The sequence below is a fragment of the Ammospiza nelsoni genome, chromosome 1 (genome assembly GCF_027579445.1).
Source record: "Ammospiza nelsoni isolate bAmmNel1 chromosome 1, bAmmNel1.pri, whole genome shotgun sequence".
NCBI classification, from domain to species: Eukaryota; Metazoa; Chordata; class Aves; order Passeriformes; family Passerellidae; genus Ammospiza; species Ammospiza nelsoni.
Genome location: NC_080633.1, coordinates 14,025,965 through 14,047,466, shown reverse-complemented (window position 1 = coordinate 14,047,466; position 21,502 = coordinate 14,025,965). Strand labels below are relative to the sequence as shown.

The following is a 21,502-nucleotide window of genomic DNA, read 5'->3' as shown; positions in this document are numbered from 1 at the left end:
ATTTCTGTTTAAGAATTTCATAGATGAATTTTCTCACAATTCAAGATCTTGTCAGCTTCCTGTTGTGTTGAAACAAGAATGCTTAAGTTAATACTCAGCTCACCTTGTAGGAGGAATGCTTGGGCTAGAGGGAGGGGGATGAAAGTGTTACACTCAGAACTCTGTATTAGGAGTGCAGTTAGACAAGACAAGCTTAAGTGATTTCAGAATTCTCTGCTGCTCAAAGGGGCTAATCCTGCTCCCTTTTGCTCAGTCACAGCCCTCCATCTCTCTTCCTTTGTTTTGGCACTCATCTAATGCTTTGCTGAATTGACTTGTGCCAACTTGGTGAAACATTATCCAGGATGGTTTTCTGTCACATTAGCAGTTCAGCTGGGCCACTAAGGAACCAGGTGAGCACCACATGAAAGGTAGCAGAGCACAGCCTGCTCCTTTTTGGTGTCAGTAAAATCTTAGATCAGTTGTTCAGCTGAGCCACAGGCCACTACTTGTATTTCTTTATTTTCATGAAAAAAAAAAGTTTATTGTCAGTTTTAAAGTATAATGTATTGCACAAGCTTATAGCTTCTAAAAAGTCGGTGTGCTCAAGGCTGTAGTCAGAGGTCTTCTTAAAAATCCAGTTAAATGCACTGATAAAGTAACATTTGAAAGAAGAATTTGTGGCTCTGCTTCCCTACCTTTTCCACTACAGTAAGAAACCTACTTTTACATGCAATAATTTACTGCAGTGTTGGTTATCAACTCCACATACTGTTCTATGCTACACAAACTTCCTACCATGAAGTAGTTCAACTGACCCATCCACACTAATTTCATTTTTTTAAAGCATTGTAATAAACTGAACCATGCACAAACAACTACTATGAGGAAGGTGTAGAATAGATGAGTTTTTAAGCATATACATGTATTAGCAATTTTATTAAAAATTTTAAGTTATATGATTCCCATGCATATTCTTACATGTCTGACAGATATAACTTAGGATATCCACCTTGTTTAATCCCTGAATTACTGAACTCAGTGCTAAAAGACATTTAAATCACTTGCAGCAGCATCTTTAAAACTGCCTCTTAAAAACTGTATTGGCCACAGAAATTACAGCAAAGAAAAGCAACAAGCCTATTGTTACATGCAAAGGCCATCCTCAGAATCTCCATAGCAAGCACTGCATTTCATGACAGCAGGAACAAAAACAGCTACAAGAAGTAGTTCTCTCATATGTAATTAATTAAATGATGTGCAGATCACAAAGTGGCTAGAAGAAACTTAATATGAATTGCTGGATGTATATTTTGAGAAGCAGAATTAAATTAACTTCTCTGAGATCACACAAAGACTCCCTAATAAAGAATGGGGAAAAAATCCGAATCCAACCATTAGAGACAAGGACAGAAGTTTTATTCCAAAGTTTCCAAATAGTTTAGTAACAAATTATTTCAACTTGTTACAGTCTCAAAATCTAACACCTCCAAAAGCCAGTGACAGCCTTGATCTAAAGGCCCTGGGTAGGGCTGCAATCAGTTTCAAGCTAAATACAGACCATTATTTTAAGATTCATCAGATGTTTGTTGAAAAAGGTTTTCACACACATTTCCACTCCCACCCACCAGTGAAATATATACACTAAGTAAGACAAGTCTCCAGCATCAATATGCTTGATGTAACAAAGGAGAAAGTTCTTCACCATGAATTAGGGAATCTCCATTTAGTAAAAATAATTGAAGTAAAAATGGATAAAGCACTATTAGTCCTGGTTACAAAGGAACCATGATTCAACAAGTGAAAACAAAGAAATACTTCCTGGCTTCAGAAATGCCATCCAAAAGAGACATCATATTCCCTCCTTTGTTATAAAATATTTAATTCAGGAAAGAAAAATACAAACTAGGTTTTCAATGCCTTACAGGTTTTTTTCTGACCAAGTGCATGTTCAAGGAAATTAATCTGCTAGGATAGCTCTCCCCCTCAGTTTACCTACACCAGTCTGGTCACCTGAGTAATCACTTAAAAAACCCCAATCATTAGACAACTCCAGAATGTTGTATCCTAAACAGTGGTAGGAGTGCAGAAACTGATGAAACTTGCAACTATGCACAAGATCTATAGTAGATCCAGAATTTCTGATTATTCATAAATTAGCTTCTTTAGGAGTTAAATAAAATTTTTAAACCAAAGTTTTACAAGTCTCAAGCTCTTTGGCTTTGTTTAGAAGTATTAAAAAATATTCAGAAATGAAACAATAACTTTCCTTCAAACTACAAAAAATTAATTATCTTCTTTTTATTCAAGTGAAACACCAAAAATGTTAAGTGAAGGTACTGATCTGAAAAATAGAAACCCAGAAGCTTTGTCACTTGCAAGAATTGTTCTGGGTTCCATGCAAACACAGCTTCTCTGGCTTTGGCAAATCTTTGCCCAAGGTCTGGTCCTTGACTTGACTGACAGCACAAAAGCTAAAGGCAGACAGCATCAGGTGGAGAAAAAGGCAAAAGGCATCCTATGGGACCTGGACACTTATTCTAACTCCTCTCCTACCCGTTGATAAGAAGGGTTGCTGAAACAAAAAGATCACTGCTCTGTGGTTACAGGGAATTCACTGCCTTTTTCTACACATGAAAGCCACAAATACACAGCTACAACAAGAAAAGCTGATAGACCATCACCATCAGAAAAGAAGTTACCTTAGAAGAACCAAACATAAAACAGCTCTGTCAAAGTCCACAGATTTTCAAAGTAAAAAAAAAGTGCAATACCCCCACCTTATGTTAAAGCAAGAAACAATCACTCACTTTTTTATTTCTCGGAGGAGCATCCGAATAAGGATGGCCTGCAGTGGCTCAATCATTAATTTTCTCCACATATCAAGAGCTAGCTGTCAGGACACAACACAGGTTTACATCAATAAAAAGTACATTTTAAAAAAACCCTAAAAACCACCACACCAAACTCAGAACAGTACCAAAGATGACAAAATTCCCCATTCAGGATTTATAAATTCAGTTGTTATGTAAGCTCTTCTTTCCCTAGTCAGGCAGTATGTGAATGTTGGCTTCCCAGCCTGCATTCTTCCTACACATCTCATAGACCTGATTCATTCCTTGGTTCTACTCCAAGGATTCTCAAATGCATGTAAAGACTCCAAGCAAGTTGGTTACACGGGCAGATTTTGAGACTACACATAAACAAAACCTCTGCACAGTAATATGTAAGTAACATACCTTTCTAACCAAAGTGTGTGAATGTGTACAAACACCAGTATTTCTAACAATGATTGCAAAATAAGCCTCAGTGACAAAAGGGAATTTCTCTTGGCCAATCTGTCAGAGGTGACAGTCAAAGACAAATCCCTTCACCAACACACAAAGAACACCTCCAAACTAAGATGCTTACATCTTAAGCAAAGTCACTGGCAAGCAAACATTTGGCTTCAAATGGAATTCAAATCAATTCCAGAATTCATCAGTTCTTATGGGTGAAGCCATTGCTCCCAAGATATACCATTTAAAAAAAACACAGTTGCAATAGTTCAAATGAGCTTTTGCACTTGAATCAAAGTCAGATTTAAAGCCCAAAAGGGATAAAGTGATCCCTTATATACAGAGAATAATTGCACATAGGAGACCTCCAAAAACACCTGCCAGGAAGTAGCAGACTGGGAAAAAATAAAACTGCACAGTTCAGTAAGGACAGAGGGAATATTGCTTCTAAGAAAGCTTTGACACAACTAACAGGTCGTTAGATTTAAAAATTAAACTATCAGTCAGGTATATCTTAACTGAAAGCAGGCACATAGCTATCAACTGCTAATCTGATCCACTCAGTGAAATAAATTTCCTTTCTAAAAAGCAAACAAATGAACTTGCTCCAACTGTCACAGCTATTCAGCACCCGCACTGCAATACAGAAAGTAAACCTGCCACAACTGCACCATAAGCAGGCTAAAGGAGAGGTAAAGGTTTGCTTATAAATCCAAACACAGATCATGTTTTGAAACCAAAGTTGTCTTAGGAGAGTAGCTGGAGAACAGGCAAGTTTCTGTAAGACAACAGGAACTCATCCAGTACAGAATGAAATAAGCCAGCTGAAAGAAAACAGCTGCGGAGAGATAGAAGAAAAGGAGGGGGAAAAAAAGGCAAAGAACTGACACATTTTGTGAATATGTGGTGAAGAGAAACAACCTCAGGTAGATCAATTCTGCAATGTGGTGTCTAGCATGGTCCTTCTCACATATGAGCTACCAGTGGGAAGCAAAGTCAATCACCTATTGGAATTTTCTTGTCAAATAAACTATAGACAGATCAATCCAGCAACTTGGATGTATTAGTTCAAGACAGTTTCTCCCACTTGAGGATAGGGACTGATCTTACTTCTCCAACTAGACTGGCAGTACTCAACATGGCAGTTTTCTCCATTTTCCAGAATCTATTTCTGGGGGTAAAAAACCCAGAAGGCACATCTTAAATAAAGGTATTTAAACTCAGGGCTCTCACAGAGCCATTGAAAATTCAAGAGTTTGAAATCAGTGATAGGACCTCAACTCAGAAAAGCAGTGTCCTTCACCATGCATTCATAATATACAGAGAAGAAAAAAGCAAGCACTTGCAAGCAGTGGCAGACTATTTTCATTAACTTATCTCCTCCTGTATATTTCCTAGTACAATTACTGAATGTCTGGAACACTTGGGGGAAGAAGAACTGTTTGAAGCTGTGCCCACACCTCACACACACAGCTCTGCTCTCATGTACAGACCTACTGTTACACCCCTCAGAAGAACTGGGCAAGAACGGACTTGTTTAAGATTACTGAAAAGCTCCCAAAGTTTTGTTACCACACAAGAGTGATGTTGAGACAGAAACTTCAGAACAGAGGGTGCAGTTCTGCTTCTAAAAATACTGGGCATTATTTCTGTAACTTCATGCTGAGACTGAAGAGAACAATACATAAAATAAACATGTTTGCCCTTGGGTAGATAAAGACCAGATCATTTCAGTGATCTTAAATGGCATAAACAGTAATTCTTTCCATTCTAAAGTGACGAACAACAAATAATTTGACTTCTACTAGAGCCCTTGTACAATCCAAAGAATAAAAGATAGAATCCTACAGGAACCATACTGAAAGAGTAAATGCTTTCAAAACAAAGACTTGACAAACTTGCCAAGTGCTTTGTAGGTCAAGAAATGGAGCAATGAATTCACCAAAATAGTGCTGTAAATTTAATGCATGAATATAGGACTCAAGTCTCCATTACTTTTCAGGACAAAGGAGTGACTGCAATAAACTTAATCCTACACCAGTCATGAACAGGTATTAATTTTACTGCCTTGAGATTCGCAAGAAAAGCTTTTATACTTTGTCACATCAAGAAATAGAAGCCTAAAAACTAATATTTCAAGGGCTTCCAAAACCAAAATATACTAATTCTTCAACATGTTTTTTAGATAGCAGTATCACTTAAGAATCTGAAGTTTATTTGCAAAGTGTTTCCATTATCACATTTTAAATCCAAGTTTTCCAACCGTTTTCATATTTGTTTCTTTTCCCTGCCAGGTCACTCTTATTTTTCTACACCAAAACTGTAATCTCATTTTACAAGGGGAACAGTGCTTACATGTACAATATTTCTGTGACATAAAAAAGTGAAAATTTTCAAGGACAAAGCTGAACTCATAGCATTCTGAATACTCTTTATAGCCAACCCCACTTTCAGAGACACCTACCTCTCCAATTTCCATCAAAGGTTCATTCATATCCACCCCTCCATAACCATACTGAAGATCAGCTTCAGTCAATTTGTTCTTCTTAATAAACTGTGTGTTGAGGTACCTATAGAAATAAGGATATCCTCATCAAAACAGGCAAAAATAAAAGGCTTTTTAAATTAAGTTCAGAATTGTGGAATGTGTTTCACATCACAAAATATATAACCTCCTTAAACCAATGCCATTGCTATTTGTAGAAAAATGTTACAATACAAATGACATTAAAAGAATTTCCATCACATTAAAACAGTAGTGTTGGTAACAGAGATCAAACAGGAACCTGAAATATCACTGTCAGCATTTTCTTGGTGAGCAATATACTTGTGTAAGAATCCAACATTTCAACATGCACTGCTTACACATACATACATGTGTTCCATATACATACATATATGTGCAAACTTTTAACTTAAAAGTATTTCCTTCTACCTGTACTGTTTATTGTTCTGTGTTTCTCTCAAACTGAAATGCAGAAGTACTGCTCATTTTAACAGGGCAAACTTTTGTCTGTTATGATCCCTTACTCAGGTCATAGTAGCTAGCTAACAGCCAGATTACAAATTTTAAAGAGAAGAATTTTCAGAAATTATTTTAAGTAACAGCTATAAAGAACAAATGCTATAAATGCTATTTTAAAATTCAGTATTTACTACTGTATGCATAGTTTTTATAAAGAACACAGAATGGATTCTGTGCAAGACCTGCTAAAACATTCCTCTTGACTCTCAGTATTCCCACAGAACAAATATTGTAACATTTTTCAATGGAACCATTCTTTCCTCTCCCAGATAACTGGGAAAAAAATTGGAATATATTTCCCAACTACACTTACAATATTTCTTATATTAAAAATGTTTAAGTAAGGCAACTGAGAAGGTTTTTTGAATTTCTGATCTAACCAGGAGTTTTGAGATGCTCAGTTTCAGGCATTGAAAAGAACCAGATTACTGAAGCACTTTGAGAGATACAGGCTTCAGAGGCTGCACCACACCAGAGATGTCTGAACACCCTTGACATGAAGGCAAAAGCCAAGCAAAGGAGAGAAGGAGGAACACACTGTGAAATCCTGTGAACTTGAAAGAATTTAGGACACCACAGAGTCCAAAGAAGGAGGACTTGTCATAGTGCAGTGATGAAAAATTGGAGTACAGCAGCCACTTTCAGACTCTTACTGTAACCTGTGCTGCCATGGATACCAACCATGAACTGTAAATGCAGATTTCTCTAGAAGGCTTCAGGCCTCCAGGTCATACACAACCTGTGAGGACATTAGGAACACCTCAAACACCAGCCTTAAGCAGGATCCTTGGTGGCATTTTCCCATATTCTCCCATGTGAACAAAGCCGACAGCTGCCAATCTGCTTTTTCTCATTAAACTTGCTAAGAAGCAAAGTCCTGCACTACTCTCACTTACTCTCTCTTGCATCAGTACATACAGAGTAGCATGTAAAACTAAAAATTGCTATATCATGATATGCTGGTATTATATAAATATTTTAAAGACAAAATGGAACAAAGCAAAAGCTGCACTATGTGTGTTTAGTTTTCAGGATTTTGTTACAAAAAAATTGTAACAGCTGGGGTGGTTTTTGTTTGTTTTTTTTTTTATGACCTAATTTCAATTTACTGGACAAGGAAACTTTCCCAATCACTTGAAATAAAGTACACAGACTGGATTTTTTTAAAGTACCTGTGAAACCAGTTACAGCACCAAGACACTGGTAAGGCCTAATGTCCAGCATTGGTTTTATCTATTATTTACTTATTTATTATTATTTATTTATTTATCTGAAGAAGTTTTTTTTCAGTGTTCCTTATTGTATCAGTTTTATCACCTTGGTTTAGTCAAGCACATGTGGGATTTTAATTTTCAAACTTAATCCAGATTTGTTTTCCTAGCAAAATGCACCAAGGAGGATAGGTAAAAAAAAACAAACCAAAATCAACACTGAAGAAAGAAAAGATTTAACTCATTTTCCAATTACATGATCGATCTCACATTTAAAAAATTTTGCTCAAAAGTGTCTCACATTTGAGCAGTGTTTCAAATATTGCCTATCAGGTTAGAAGCAGAGATGCAAGCCTAATTAAATTTGAAGGGAATCTCTCCGAAAATAACTTTCAGATTACCACCTGTAGACATTAATCAGTTTTCATTGCAGAAGAATTATACAAACTACAGCCTGGGATACAATAGAGTCAACTAAATTATGGTACTTTTTTCAGAGCAGGCATGCAATAAGAAACGAACTCCAACTGATTCATAAAAACTAGAATATTCTAAAGCTTTGACTCAAACCATGCTGGTTCAACTGCAAACTGCAGTACAGTGCCATCCTTGTAGAACTCCCAGGATTATGAGCTTATACACTGCAGGGTTGATTAGCACCAACACATTTGGCACTGCAACATCAAGCAGAATATATTAGCAATGAAAGAACTTTAGGAACCATCTTGGATACTTACCTGTTGATGCATTATTCCTTTTTGCTCATGTTCTGCTACCATAACTATATTCTCTCCAAAATTAACCTGAGGCATATTCATCTATTGTTCTCTCAACACTCTTCAACTTAACCTGCAGATCATGTTAAATTTCATGTTAATTTCAAAGGTTTAACAACTCTTTTGCAAAGCTTACCTGTATAAACAGTCCATATAGTCTGCCCCTTTGCTATACTCTTCCCAGTATCTGTGATACATAACCAGTACTTGTTCTTCAGCTTCCAGAACTCTCTGTGAAGGCACACACACCCCACACACCAGAATTAGTATGAAAATAGCACACATACTTAGGAAGTTATCATGGGATTACAATTTTGGAATAGTAGTTGCATATTCAGAATTGTGGCAATGACCAAAAAGCTAACACATCTTAATATTACCAAGTTTTGGTAAGCCAGCTAGAACAACTGGACTTGCTTTATTTTGCATTTAAAAATAGCAATCTGTCTACTGAATTATTTTCTATTGATCTTTTCAGAAGTACCTGCTTAAACAAGCCTGGTTCATATTCTCACATCAAACTGGTGGGACAACTCACAGAACCATTCTCTCACTGACACAGATCAGTTTTATATTCACCCAGCTACAGGCACTGCACACTGGAAGAGCTGACCAACTACAACCATTTAAAACCACTATGTCTTACTGGATAGACAAGTCCTCATACTTACCAAGAATCACAGAATAAAACAAGTTTAACACAGCACAGATACATGTAAATGAAAAAAAAACCATCAAGGGTTTTCAAATCTAGGCCCAAATTTTTTGAAATTTAAGCAAATCATCATCTAAAAAGCTACTGAACTTATCAAAATAGATTCATACTTCAGAGAAGTTCAACAATTTAAACTAATGAGTATGATTGGTGAGGGGGGAAAAGATCCTAGGAATTCAACTATAATTCTCTCTAGAATTTATAATTTTAAAATGTGGCTCAAGAAGCAAAGAAGCCCATGCAAAAAATGCAAAAAAGGGTAAAAAAATTATGAAAGAAGAAAGCTGGTAGATAAAACAGAATTGAGAACGCTTTCCTCTGCTGTATGCATTTTGCAAAGGTTTTCCAAAGAAAAGTAGTGGATAGCCAATTTAAAAACCTGATGTATGCTTTCTGCTACTTCCCAAAGCTTCCACTGTGCTGGCACCTGCCTGATTATTCTAAGTGAGCTCATTCAGCTCACTAAATAAATGAGGAAGAAATTATTTGGCAGAGTTCTCTGCTAGTGAATTGATTTAGTCTATAAGAGTGCCAGAATTATCCTCTGTAACCAGTGGAACTGCCCATTAAGACACCAGTCTATCTTGTCAAATACTCAGTACCTAAGCATGAGGCCATTTAGCAGCACTCTGCAGAATTTGCAATACTTTACCTCCTATAAAGACACTAAAGACTGATAAGCACCTTATTTAAATCTACTTCTCTTTTTACTGATCTAGATCAAGGCACCATTCATCTGTCCTATCTACTAAACATGATGGATGAAATTTGCTGTCTTAGCTGATGAAACAGAAGTTAACTCACAGCTATACAGACATACAAATATTGTTGCCATAATAAATAATTTGCCATTATTTCCTCTCCTCCCAAGTGTTTGTGTTATGTCTCACATATTTCAGAAGGTTTTTGTTTATTTTTTAAGAGTATACACAATCAGTTTCCAAGACACTAGAGCAGATACATTTCTGTTGAAACAGAAGGCTAATGACAAACTACTGAACATGTGCAAAATGAAGATGCTTCTCTAACTTGTTTGATTATAAGCATTCAATGTAAAAGAAAGAACTTGCTTTTGAAGCCAATGAATATATTGCATAAACTATAACTGTTGGCTTAGAAAGAAAATTATTTCTTTTGCCTTGCATATCAATAGGTATCTATAATACCTGCCTACATTTGTGTACGTGTTGTGACATGTGTTACATATTTCATATATACAAACAGTGTGTCTCTGCAACTCTGTCATCTGTGATTTAGTCTCATAAAGACCTACAAAAAGTCAAAAAAAAGGATCAGGATATCAGGAACTGTACAGGTTACCTTGTGCAAATGGCGTACATGATTCTCCAAAAAAATTTTAGTCTCAGTATAAAGTCTCTCTCCAAGAGGTTCAGGATAGGCCACACACAAAGCATAAATGTCTCTGGGCTCAAAGTCAAGGTTTGTAATAAAGTGTGAAAACATAGCAACAAAGTTTATGATTTAGAGAACACTTTCTTCTCCACACATGTAGTTTAGGTTTTGGGGTTTTTTTACATCAAGCAAAAAAGATAAAATGAATAATTTTCTGAAATTATTGTAAGTATTGGCTTGTGCAAAATCCAAGTTTACAGCATCAATATTAAATTTTAAATAGTGAATGCTGAGGCAATGTTAGAGCTAAGATCTTGAAACTTCTGATAGCCTCATACTGATGTGACTTCTACCCTTTATTTGCCATGTATAATATACAATAACCTCAAGGTGAAAAGCAGCTTTCAGGCACCATCCTGTGTTTGTCACCAACATGAACTGACACTCTTCTCATTTAATGGAAAGAAGAATCTAATTAGATTAAGAGCATGATTAGTCAAGGACAGAGCAGAGCAAACACACAGTGAAGCTGACTTCAAGTTTTCCTTCCTGGAGTCCAAAGTAACTTACTGTCCCTGCATTTTGCCCTCACCTCCACAGGTAAAACAATTTCAGGGGACACTGAAAATTAAATAATCACAATGGTGGTGTAGATAAAACAAAGTCTGTATTCTTTTTAACCATTATTATAATTTCAGTAATCCTGTTTAGATCACAGCCACAAAAAACAGTTGTGCTTGATAATTTAAACAGGCAGCAGCAACCTGCTAAGCCACCCTTAAGATGGTTTTGTCCCTAAACTGCCTTGCAGAGCTACACTTTTGGTTTTTATCAAGTTTTAAGAGTAATTTGAGGAAGAGAAATTATGACTGAGAACTTTGCTTTCAGAAAAGTCAAGCAAGGATTAGGTCAAGCTTCACATGAACAACTGTGGGAAATAAACTAATTCTGCAAAAATTACTTTAAAACATGGCTTAAGCACTAAGCCTAGGCACTTTATAAAGCCAGCCATGGTAGAAATCAATAATTTAGTATATCACTTCAATCAAGAGAAGACACAGGATCTTTCCTCTAGCCTACCCTAAAAAGCACCTGCCTGTGTGAAAGGAGGTAGAAGACAGACAGTTGAAGAGTCACCTGCTAATCTACAGAACAGTGTCAAGCTCTCATCACACAGCCTGTCCAAATGCACATTTCATTCTTTATATAGAATTACTACTTAAAACAAAGAAGATTCTGATGCAGGAGAACTAATTAGGAAAAAACCCTTGATCTGGCAACTGGAATCTGCAACCCCAACCAGAATCTAAATTAAAGAACATTATTTCACTCATATAGATCATCTTTGCTAGAACTCCCCTCAGAACAGCAAAAAGTGTTAAATGGAAACACTGTGCAACATAATGGGCAACATCCCCTGCTTTGTAACAGTAGCTACCATTGCACTACACCAGCGTGCAAAGTAATGACCAATAAAATATCAAAACAAATTTAAACAGTGACGAATGAAACATTCTATTAAAGAGATTGTAAAGAATAATTGGTTTTCATACCTTCCCCTCCCCAACAAATTTTCTCAGTCTAAGGATGGTGAGTAGTCAAATGCATCCTAAATAGAATTCAAGCCACAAGCCTCTTCATTATGCAAAGGTATTTTTGAGAAATTAAACTCAGAATTAGAAATCTTAATAATTTGTTCACAAGCAAAGGGGATATGATTTGTTTCTCTTTTGATCCACAACTACACTACCTGAATCACCACAACCTACAGATCTCTACAACAAGAACAGCTTAGAAATTTAGAGGAAAGAGGCAGTCTTCACCACAGCAGCACAAGAATATAGCAATTACAGTTTATTTGATGAAAGCACCAAACAAATATCTCTGATTTTACCTTGTGAACAAGTTTCTTAGTTTTAATAATCCTAATAAAGAATGAAAATGCTATCTCTACTCCTTCATGAAAACGCACATCTTCCAAACATGCCTTTCCTTATTCTAGCAAACAAATTTCCTTACAAATGAAGAAAGCTGAATCTAGTACTCATTCTTGACATTTGCCACTGTGCTTAATATCAGCAGATGTACAAACTAAGAGCTTAATCACAGAAGCACTAGAGCAGGCACCTACCCTCCTATGTAAATCAAATACTACTTGCTGGATATCAAGTTTCTCTAGAATTATACAAAAGAAAGCTATCATGAGACTGGAATATATCTGGCTGAAGCAAAACTGTTCTTTCTTCCTCAATTTGTACTTGTTTCTTTATGCATTTTATCTCTGAGTCCAGAATCCAAATTTCAGTGTCAAGTTCAAAGTGTTGTGACTCTCTTAACAACAACAAAAAAAAAATCTCTGAAAAAAATCTCACTGATCATCACTGGTATTTTACTCCATAAACTTAAAGCATATTTTTCCTGTACTGTTGTCCCATAGAACAACAGGAAGAAGCCTTTACTGTTCAATAATTTATCTTTAATGGTGGAAGCCATCTGTGCTTCCAGTTCAGCATGCAGTTTTGCAGGCTGAGAAAGGCCAGAGGAAGCTGCAGCCAAAGTGCTGCCTAGGGGCCTTCACTCTTATTGAGAACAAGAACATCAAAACCCTTCTGTGACCCTTGAGTGCTTTGGTAGCTGCTATTTGAGAGGTATTACCCAGCAATGGGAAACTGAAGCACTTCCAAACTAAGAAGGACCAACAACAAACTTACTATCAACCAGAAAATACTATAGCCAAAGCTATAAAAACTCACAAATATTGTCCTTGGAGTTAAAAAAACACCCTAGTTAAGACTTCTCTAGGCAACCAGTGTAGAGCTTTGGGGAAATTTCTATTCATCAATCCTCTGTAACAGAACCAAAATTTGTAGAGAATTTCAGGACTTAGTCGGAAAGAATCACGATCATACAAACTTTATTTACTCTTCCTTCTCAACCAGTTGTTTTTAAAGATACATGTTTAAGTTTCTGGTTCATCATAGGGTCCTTGCAAAACAGTTCATCAGAGGAGGGAGAACAAATTTGGAGAAAAAATGGTGAAAATAGGCAGATGGCCATGTTGCATACTTTTAAAATAATTCTGTTTGAAGTACAGCTGTCTCTGGGTACTGTTGATCTTATGTTAACTTATTGGGTAGAAATCCCAAGACAACAACAGGAAGAGTTTGATGTCCTACCTGTTCAAAAAAGTTCTAGTTAAAAGGCAGTTACCAAAGCACAGAGGAATTACCCACTACTCTCTAACCAAGCCTTAACCTAAAAAGCACTCCTGTGCCTGCTGAGCAGCCTGGAAAGTGATACAATGTATTCCCAACACCACCTCAAACAGAGACATAACTGTCACTCATTTACCAGACAATGAAACAAGTTCATACACATTTCTTTCTGCAGAGAATCTTAACAGGAAATCTGAAGGTCAAAGGTGGATCAGGATGACTCACGTTTTAAATAAAGTGACATATGGTCTTTCAGGTGATCTTTTCCAGATTTTAACTCTTACACCATTGTGGTTCCCAGCTCATTGCATTCTAGCATTTCAAGTATGAGGTAAAATGTTTATTTAAAGATAAGCCATGTTTAACAACAAAATTACCATAAGTTACAAAGGAAACACTATGCTCAAAACAAACAAGTTCTGGGGAACTAGTGGAGCAAAAATTAGTTCTAGAAGTGGAGTATGTGCAGTACAAGCCTGTCATCACTAAAATACTGTCAGCTTCCATACTCCACTGGATCTCAGCTGCCCTAAACAGCACGAGGGAAAGCTAACACTTCTTAGAATACACTGATGCAGACTGAAACAGTGATTGCTTGCTGTATCTTATCCTTTGTTTCCACATCACTGTGTTGACTATACAGTACAAAGATCAACTGATACTATAATCAATGAAATAACCTGTATGGGTTTTGTTGAAATAATTTGCCATCTTTCTATTGTGCTGATTCAAGCAATAAGAAAGAACATTTCCTTTAGAATTGCTGTAGATGTTTAGAAACACTACTACAATTAAAATGAATTTAAGAGAGAATAAAAAGTTAACGAGGAACAAGATGACGTATTTTTAAATGCCAATTTTTTAAAAGATCCTTAAAGTCTTCTTTATGTATAAAACCTGGAAAAAACTTTTATTCCAGCTGTATAGAACTACCAGTTCCACCAAGTTGTTGAGCACTCATTGAGCAGCTTGTGTTAAAACATAAAATTTGGTAATAGGAAGCAGAAATACTGAACAACCAACACTCAAGCTGGAAGTTGCACAAACTCCTTGGGCCATTCAGCCACAGACAAAAAGCCAAAAGGCTCCTGCCTGTGCCAAATCAGGCACTAATAGTGCCACTTTCCAAGGAAAGTAATTAAGAGATGATACTAAGTAAGGTCTTAAGAGTTACATGCCAAATGATTATTCCAAGACTGCTTCCTAAGTCTGCTATTCATAAGCAATCCTTTTCTGATGTTCAATCAACTGGACTAAATCCCAAAAGAGGATCAACAGCAAACTCGTGTGCAAGGTCTCCACATGAGAAGTTGTAACCAAAACAGTGTGACAAGCAATCAACACAACATCTCCTGCAACAATTCTTAGTTTATATTCAAATCTATTTTAAATACCTTTGTTTAAATGTTTAAAGTTTTAAGCTGCAGAATTTAACACTTGATAAAGACTGAATTATGTAATCCTCAAAAACTGCTTAGCAAGAATGACTGCAAAACAACTTCTCAGCATGTAAGTACCCACCTAATTAGTTCAAATTTTTTTTTTTAATTCTGGAGTCACTTGAACTTTAATTCAGTACAAGGTGGCAGGTCATGCTCCCAGAAATTAATTACAAAGTTTTTAAATGAAAGAGCTCTTTAAGATTATTACACCACAAAATATCACAAGAACTAGGAGCTATGTACATATACACATACACATGTTCAAAACACAGGCACATGAGAGAGCAATTCTGAGAAATAGTTAACATGTTCAGGATGAGATGAGACTTTGGAGTCAAGCCCCTGCCCACAGAATAAGCTTATCTTGTAAAAACTTATGTCTAAGGATGTTCTCAGGTGCTTCTTTTTTCACCCACAAGAATTAACAAATCAATAAATCTAAACTATTCTTCTCCCTTGCAATTAAACCCAGCTGTGACCAATCCCTGCAGAAGAGGTGCAAAGCCTCCTAAAATTCTCTAATTATTCACCATGATGTAATGGCTAATGAATAGATAGACACAAGGCACAGAATAACTGGTTAGAAACATAATAGTTCTTTTAAAAGAAGTTCACTGAAACTTAAATCTTGCAAAATATTACATGTAAAACACAAACCTTTCCACTACAACAACGTATGTACAGCTGTGATTTGAACAGCAACACCATATGAATGCAGAAAGAGTAGTTATTCTTAAATATAGCTTAACTGTCATGATTGATAAGGTAGTAACAGTGGAGGGAAAGGACGAAGGCTTTTTAATAAATCCCTGCCGTGGAAATGTCTAGTATGGTAGTTATCAGTACAGTTAGAAATGCAAAGAAGAGAGAGAAATCTTTACACAGAACAACCTCAACATCCCTCACATCTCAAATTTAAAGATGTGCTCCCTGTCTTGGGTATTTCCCTGGCCACACACAAACACTTAAACATACAAGAAAACCTCATTGTCAGAATAGGGGACACTCAATACCTGTAAGAACAGCTTTGGCATAAGCTAAGTATTAGAGCTCCCAAAAGTGACTAAAACTGAGACAAGTTTACTTTTTATCAGCATGATGATTTTCACATAGATTACTTCCCAAATATGCAGAATTTCCCATCCCTTTCAAATTATTCACAGTTCTAATAACAGGTGCAGCCTAACAACAAGCTGCTCAAGATCACTGTTATATAACACAGGTTTACTCTGGGCTAAACACATCACACAAACACGTTAAGTCAGATTTTTCACTTCAAGGATACGAGAAGCGATCGTTCCACGTTGCTCTTTCAACATAATCCAACATCACAACAGCTTTAATCGTTGTTAGAAGTTTGTTCCATGTTTCATCAAAGTCAACTACTCGTGGTTTCAAGGACATTGTGGGGCTTTAGTGTTAATCTGTAGAAGAATTAAACGTGTCAGACAACATTGCACAATCATTAAAAAAGATACACTTCCTTTGAATTTTTCAATTTAAACTTTGTACACAGTTGCACCACTATGATACAATGACACAAAGAAAACCCACCCCCTCCAAAATGAAGCTACAATCCCTCATTTTTAATGCCTTGGAAAGGAACATTAATGTTCCATAGGCATGAATAGCCTATAACATAACACCAACTAATCTAAGAGCATCATGCTTTGTGAAGCTCATTATCTCACCAAACTATTCATTTAAGAATGTCACATGAAGAAAACAACTTTCCTGTAAATTTTGATTTGTTGACTTTTATTCCAAGACTGTTTCAACTGTATCTAAGAAAATTTGGGGTAAGAACAAACTAAACTGTTACCGGAGTATCTGCAATTCCCACTGTCAGTTTGTAGCCTATGTTCACCTCAGGCTTTCAAGAGACATTTTTGGTGTTCCATTTGAAAAGCCACAAAACCCGAAAGCTTTGATTGGGATGTGAAAAAGAAAACACAGGGCAATATGCAGAGCTTGTGCACAGCTTACTGCACTGTGCAGTAGGACAGTGACATCTTTCAAGTAAGATATGCCTTGAAGATACAGAAGCTTTGCTAGTAATATCCTATCAAAACCAGCAAATTTATTGCAAAAAAAAAAAAAAAAAAAAAAAAACAAAAAACAAAAAAACCCCAACCAAATCAACATTAACTTATCTAAATAAAACTATGGGAAAAAGTAAGGTGATTTTAAAAAGACAACTGTGAAGGCCTTATTTCCACTAATCTAGAAAGGACCTGATGTGTGACATTCCATGCACAAAGCAAGTCTAGCTCCTGCTCAGAAACATGACTTTGTAAGACTACAATAAAAAGTGGAAAGAATACTTCTATTTCCATTTCAAACAGATGGACAAGTCACTCTTGTCTTTCCCAAATTTCAAGGTCAGAAGGGAAAGTAGAAAGCTAGTGACAGATTTTGAGCACAGGGGCAGACCTCACTAAGGGAAAGAATCAAATGTCATGCTAAAAAACTATTTAGCAACCAGCTTACTACCTTAACCACTACCAGCTCTCACAGGATACACCACTTCTCAGTTTAAGAAAAAAGCAGTAAAATCAAATGCAACTTTTAGTATGCAGGCATACGACCCACCCCTTTAACTAAGCTCCTCAACTGCTGTAAATGTTGTGATATTTGTAACATGGCAATTAATCCAATCCAGACATGTCAGCAGGAGCTTACACAGAAAAATCAGTGAGAAGTGACTAAACAAAGATCCATCAAAGAAAGTAAGCTGAAAAACACACTGGTTCACAGAAATGTGACCTTAGCAGACGCAGACAACAGCTCACTTCCAGGATGGGAGAGGGGGAAGCAGTAATCTTCAAAAAGCCCTAATACCCCTCTTATGGGAAAAATGAGAGCATTTCCAGCTGGCTCCAAGAAAAAATAATCATGGTCCACAAAAACCATTAACAATCATAATAAGTGCTTGTGGTAACAAAGCTGTACTTGTGCTACAATTACAAGTACAATTAGAAGTTGCTGTCTTGGAAACACATGTGGTACACCCAAGGTAAAAGAGCCCTTTCTTCAAAGACAAGCAAAACCGAGGGGAAGAAGGAAGGGAGAAGAAAAAGTCCTCCCCACAGTATATCCCAATGTCATTAATCAGTATCACCGTGTTCAGGATGATTAAAACCTAATATTGTGTAAAGCATCCACATGGTCATCCAAGTATTCTGGAGTTAAATAGTTTAAGATAACTGTTACTAGGCATTCTCCTACAACTTTCATGGAAATATAAATTTGTGTTTTACAGACATTTAAACAAGTATGGTGTAACTTTTACTGTAAGACACTGGGTTTTTTGGAGTATGCTGTGCTCCAGTGTCAGCAATGCACAAGCCCACCAACTTTGATTAAATGTCTTGTATTGATCATGGTAAGAACTATAGGAGGGCAGAATATCTACCCTAGGGTTTAGACTATTAGAGCGTGGGAAGCCTTACCTGTTTGATAAGCCCTAAAGTAAACAGATGTTATTGAAACATATTTACTCGGCATGATAATGAAAGGATGCTGCTTCCATCGCCTCATTCTTTAAAACACACCACTGTCATACTGCAAATATTTGTTCACACAAACAAACATAGTATTCTGTCCAGCATCAAAGAACGCCCCAAATTTCCAAGCTATTTAACCCCCTCGATCGGCAGCATCACAAGCCCGTGGCGGGTGCGCGGCCACAGGCAGGAGCACTGGCGTCAAACAGGTGACCGGTGCCGCCCGCCCCCGCCCGGTGCCCGCTCCCACCTTCTCCCTCCACCAAAACAAAAGCGAAACTGGCGGAGGGCGCAGCCAGCGGACAACGAGCGGCCCCGCCGGAGAGGCCGCACCGCGCCCTGGCCGCGGGGCAAGGGCAGGACCCGGGGCAGGACGCGGCGGGCGAGCGGGCGCTGCCGCTCAGGCACGGCCGGGGATGGGGGCCCGGGGCGGGGGCCAGCGGCGGCCCCGGGGCCGGACGGGGGCAGGGCCCGATCGCCCCCACGCACACCCGGCGGGGTCGGGACCGCCACCTCCCCGCGAGCGCCGCGCTCCCTCCCCTCAGCGCTGCGGCCGGGCCGGGCCGGGCGAGGGCGTTACCTGGCGGCCCGGGGCCCGAGTCAGCGACCCCCGCCCGGCCTCCCTCGCTCCTGCCCTCGGCCGCGGTCGCTGCCCCGTTCCGTCCTCACAGCGCTGCCATTACCCAAAGCCGCTCGCGCCCCGCCCCTCCGCCGGCGCCGCCACTGCCGGGGTCGGGGCGCGGCCCTCGGCCCCGCTCGGTGCTGTCGCCGCCGAGCCGCCGCCTCACCCGCGGAGCCGCCACCCCCGCGTTCTCCCCGCCGGGCTCTCCCCGTCGGCCGCAGGATGAGCTGGGGCCGACGGGTCCCGGCGCTCCGTCACTTTCTGATCGCAGCCTCCCCCGCCGGAGCAGCGGGGTTTGGTACGGCCCTCGCTGTACGGCGAGCGCGGGCGGCCGCACTTCCCAGCGGCGGGGCGGTCACAGCGCACGCGTCACTCCGCCTCCATGGCGGGACCGGTCTCGTCCCGCGCCTTCCCGACATGGAGTCGCGGGGCGCGGGGGCTGGAACGGGCCTCTCCCGCGGGCGCGGCGTTCCCGGGCTTCGTGTTAGCAGCTCGCCGTTACCTCAGAAGGTGGAAGTGTCCCCTTCCCACCGCCGGCCCCAGCAGGGAATTTCCCCAGCTCCCAGCGCCCTGCTCCGGTGCGGGACGCCCCGGGCAGCGCCCCGGCCCCGGCTGCCTCGGCGGAGCGGCCGCCGTCCCCGCGCGGGCCCCGGCGGAAAGAAAGGGGCAACACAAAGTTGTTGGGCGGGAGTAACAAAGTAGAGTCGCTGTGGAGACCGAGTAGCCGGGCGGGCTCACGTGCCCCGGGCGCACGTGCGCGCTGTGGGAGCCGCGGGCCCGCGATCGCCCGGCGGGCGCCGAGCCGGGCCCGGGAGATCGCAACTGGGCACAGCAGCTCTGCTCTAAAAAACAAACATTAAAAAAGGGTTTCGTTTAGAGGACATAGTGCAGCTCTCCGTAGGAGACAATAGCCTTCTGGAAAATAAATGTTTATTTCTGAAAATTCTCTATTGTTCAAAACTCACGTCAAAATAATTGCTTTCCCTGTTTTCAAATCAAGCCCTTGCCCATTTCATTTCCAGTACTTGCAGCTTTATCATTAAGCCTTAATGCTTTCCTTTGTGTTCTCTTTTTAAATTTATTGGTCTCCTTCTAGACATTGTAAACAGCGCTTCAACTTCCTCTGTTTTCACCCTAAACCCCTTTATTTTTTCTATTCTGCTAGTTTAACAGAAACTAGCAGAGTTTAAAGCTCTTCTATTTGCTGGGGGGAGGTAGGTTGTAACTAAGCTTTTGGGTGCTTGTTATTTTCTGCAAGTGTTGAATTGTATCTGCAGCACTTTTTCATTTTTTTAAGAACTGGAGGCTCTTTTTTAGTGGTAGTGTTAGTCACAAGCTTGTGAGTTAAACTCTTAGAAGTTCAAATATATGCTGGCACAATTTAATAATGCTATTCTTAACCCTGCTGTGTGAATGTATTAATTGTACAAGATCAGATATCACAAGTTAGATGACCATTAATGAAAAAATCCTTAACTATACACTACCCAAACATTACCCAGTACATATTTTGTAAATTTCTGTTATATGAAGAAATTTAGTCCTGAGTTAACTGTTATAAACTGGAAACAGATACAGGAAAGGAGGTATTTTTCAAAACTAATAATTTGGGTTGTTCAGCATGGAAGAATCATGTAGCAATTTCCTGAAATAATGAATATTCACAATAAGCACAGACTTTAATTAGGTACCTATTCTGCACATTCTGTTCTACAAGGCTGCAGTTGAGGAAGCACAATTAGGGAGTCACAATTCAGAGGAAGAACATGAGTATTTGTTATTGCTTTTATGTAAGGTATTTAAAAACTGTTGTTGGATTGAAATGTATTTAGGAAATAACAGAGAAATACTTAGGAATTCCAGAGAATGACCACCTGAAAGCACAGAACGGGGTATTGCAGGGGTCAGATGAGCAAGCTGAGAGCATTACTGTGTGTGTTGCTAAGGTCATCTCACCACTCCCACAGTGCTGCCTGTGCTTCCAAAAGAACAAAGGTTCTCATACAGTCTATTAAGAAATGATAATGTATCTGCCGAGAGCAAGACTAGAACTTGTGTGTATGCACCAATGTTTTTGTGAGTGGATACATGATTTATGACTCAGTGAATTCAGTTCACTGCTAGCTCTGTGGTGGGGCTGTTCCTACCTGCTGAAGCCCAGATGTTGGTAATCTGAATTAACCTGCTGTGCAGATGTGCCCAAAACAGCCAGCAATGAAAATTGCCATTTGGCAAAGCATGACCAATTAATGTGGCACCCTCAGCTACCTCAGCCATGTCTTGATGGCTGCATTTCTAGATGACAGCAGATGTGCAGACTGCTTTAAATCCTGTTTGACCAAGGCTTAGTGTTGTCTTTCAGCAGTTGTAGATAGAGAAA

At 39.0% G+C, this 21,502-nt stretch overlaps 1 protein-coding gene across 5 annotated transcripts in view; it reads right to left on the bottom strand.

Annotated features, from left to right (window-relative positions):
* Nucleotides 1–19,426, bottom strand: part of CUL2 (cullin 2) — a 40,687-nt gene extending 21,261 nt beyond the window's left edge. The window contains exons 1-6 of one of the 5 annotated variants that reach the window (XM_059476165.1): nt 19,289–19,426; nt 16,280–16,418; nt 10,305–10,407; nt 8,406–8,500; nt 5,722–5,827; nt 2,790–2,872 (exon numbers count right to left, since the gene is read on the bottom strand). In XM_059476165.1, the coding sequence (XP_059332148.1) occupies nt 2,790–2,872; nt 5,722–5,827; nt 8,406–8,500; nt 10,305–10,407; nt 16,280–16,398 (506 nt within the window). In that variant the 5' untranslated portion in view covers nt 16,399–16,418; nt 19,289–19,426. Of the gene's footprint in view, nt 1–2,789; nt 2,873–5,721; nt 5,828–8,230; nt 8,501–10,304; nt 10,408–16,279; nt 16,419–18,446; nt 18,498–19,080 lie in introns of those variants that run through there. The other 4 variants (XM_059476173.1, XM_059476157.1, XM_059476182.1 and 1 more) reach the window with 4 other exon arrangements.
* Nucleotides 19,427–21,502: the final 2,076 nt, after the last annotated feature.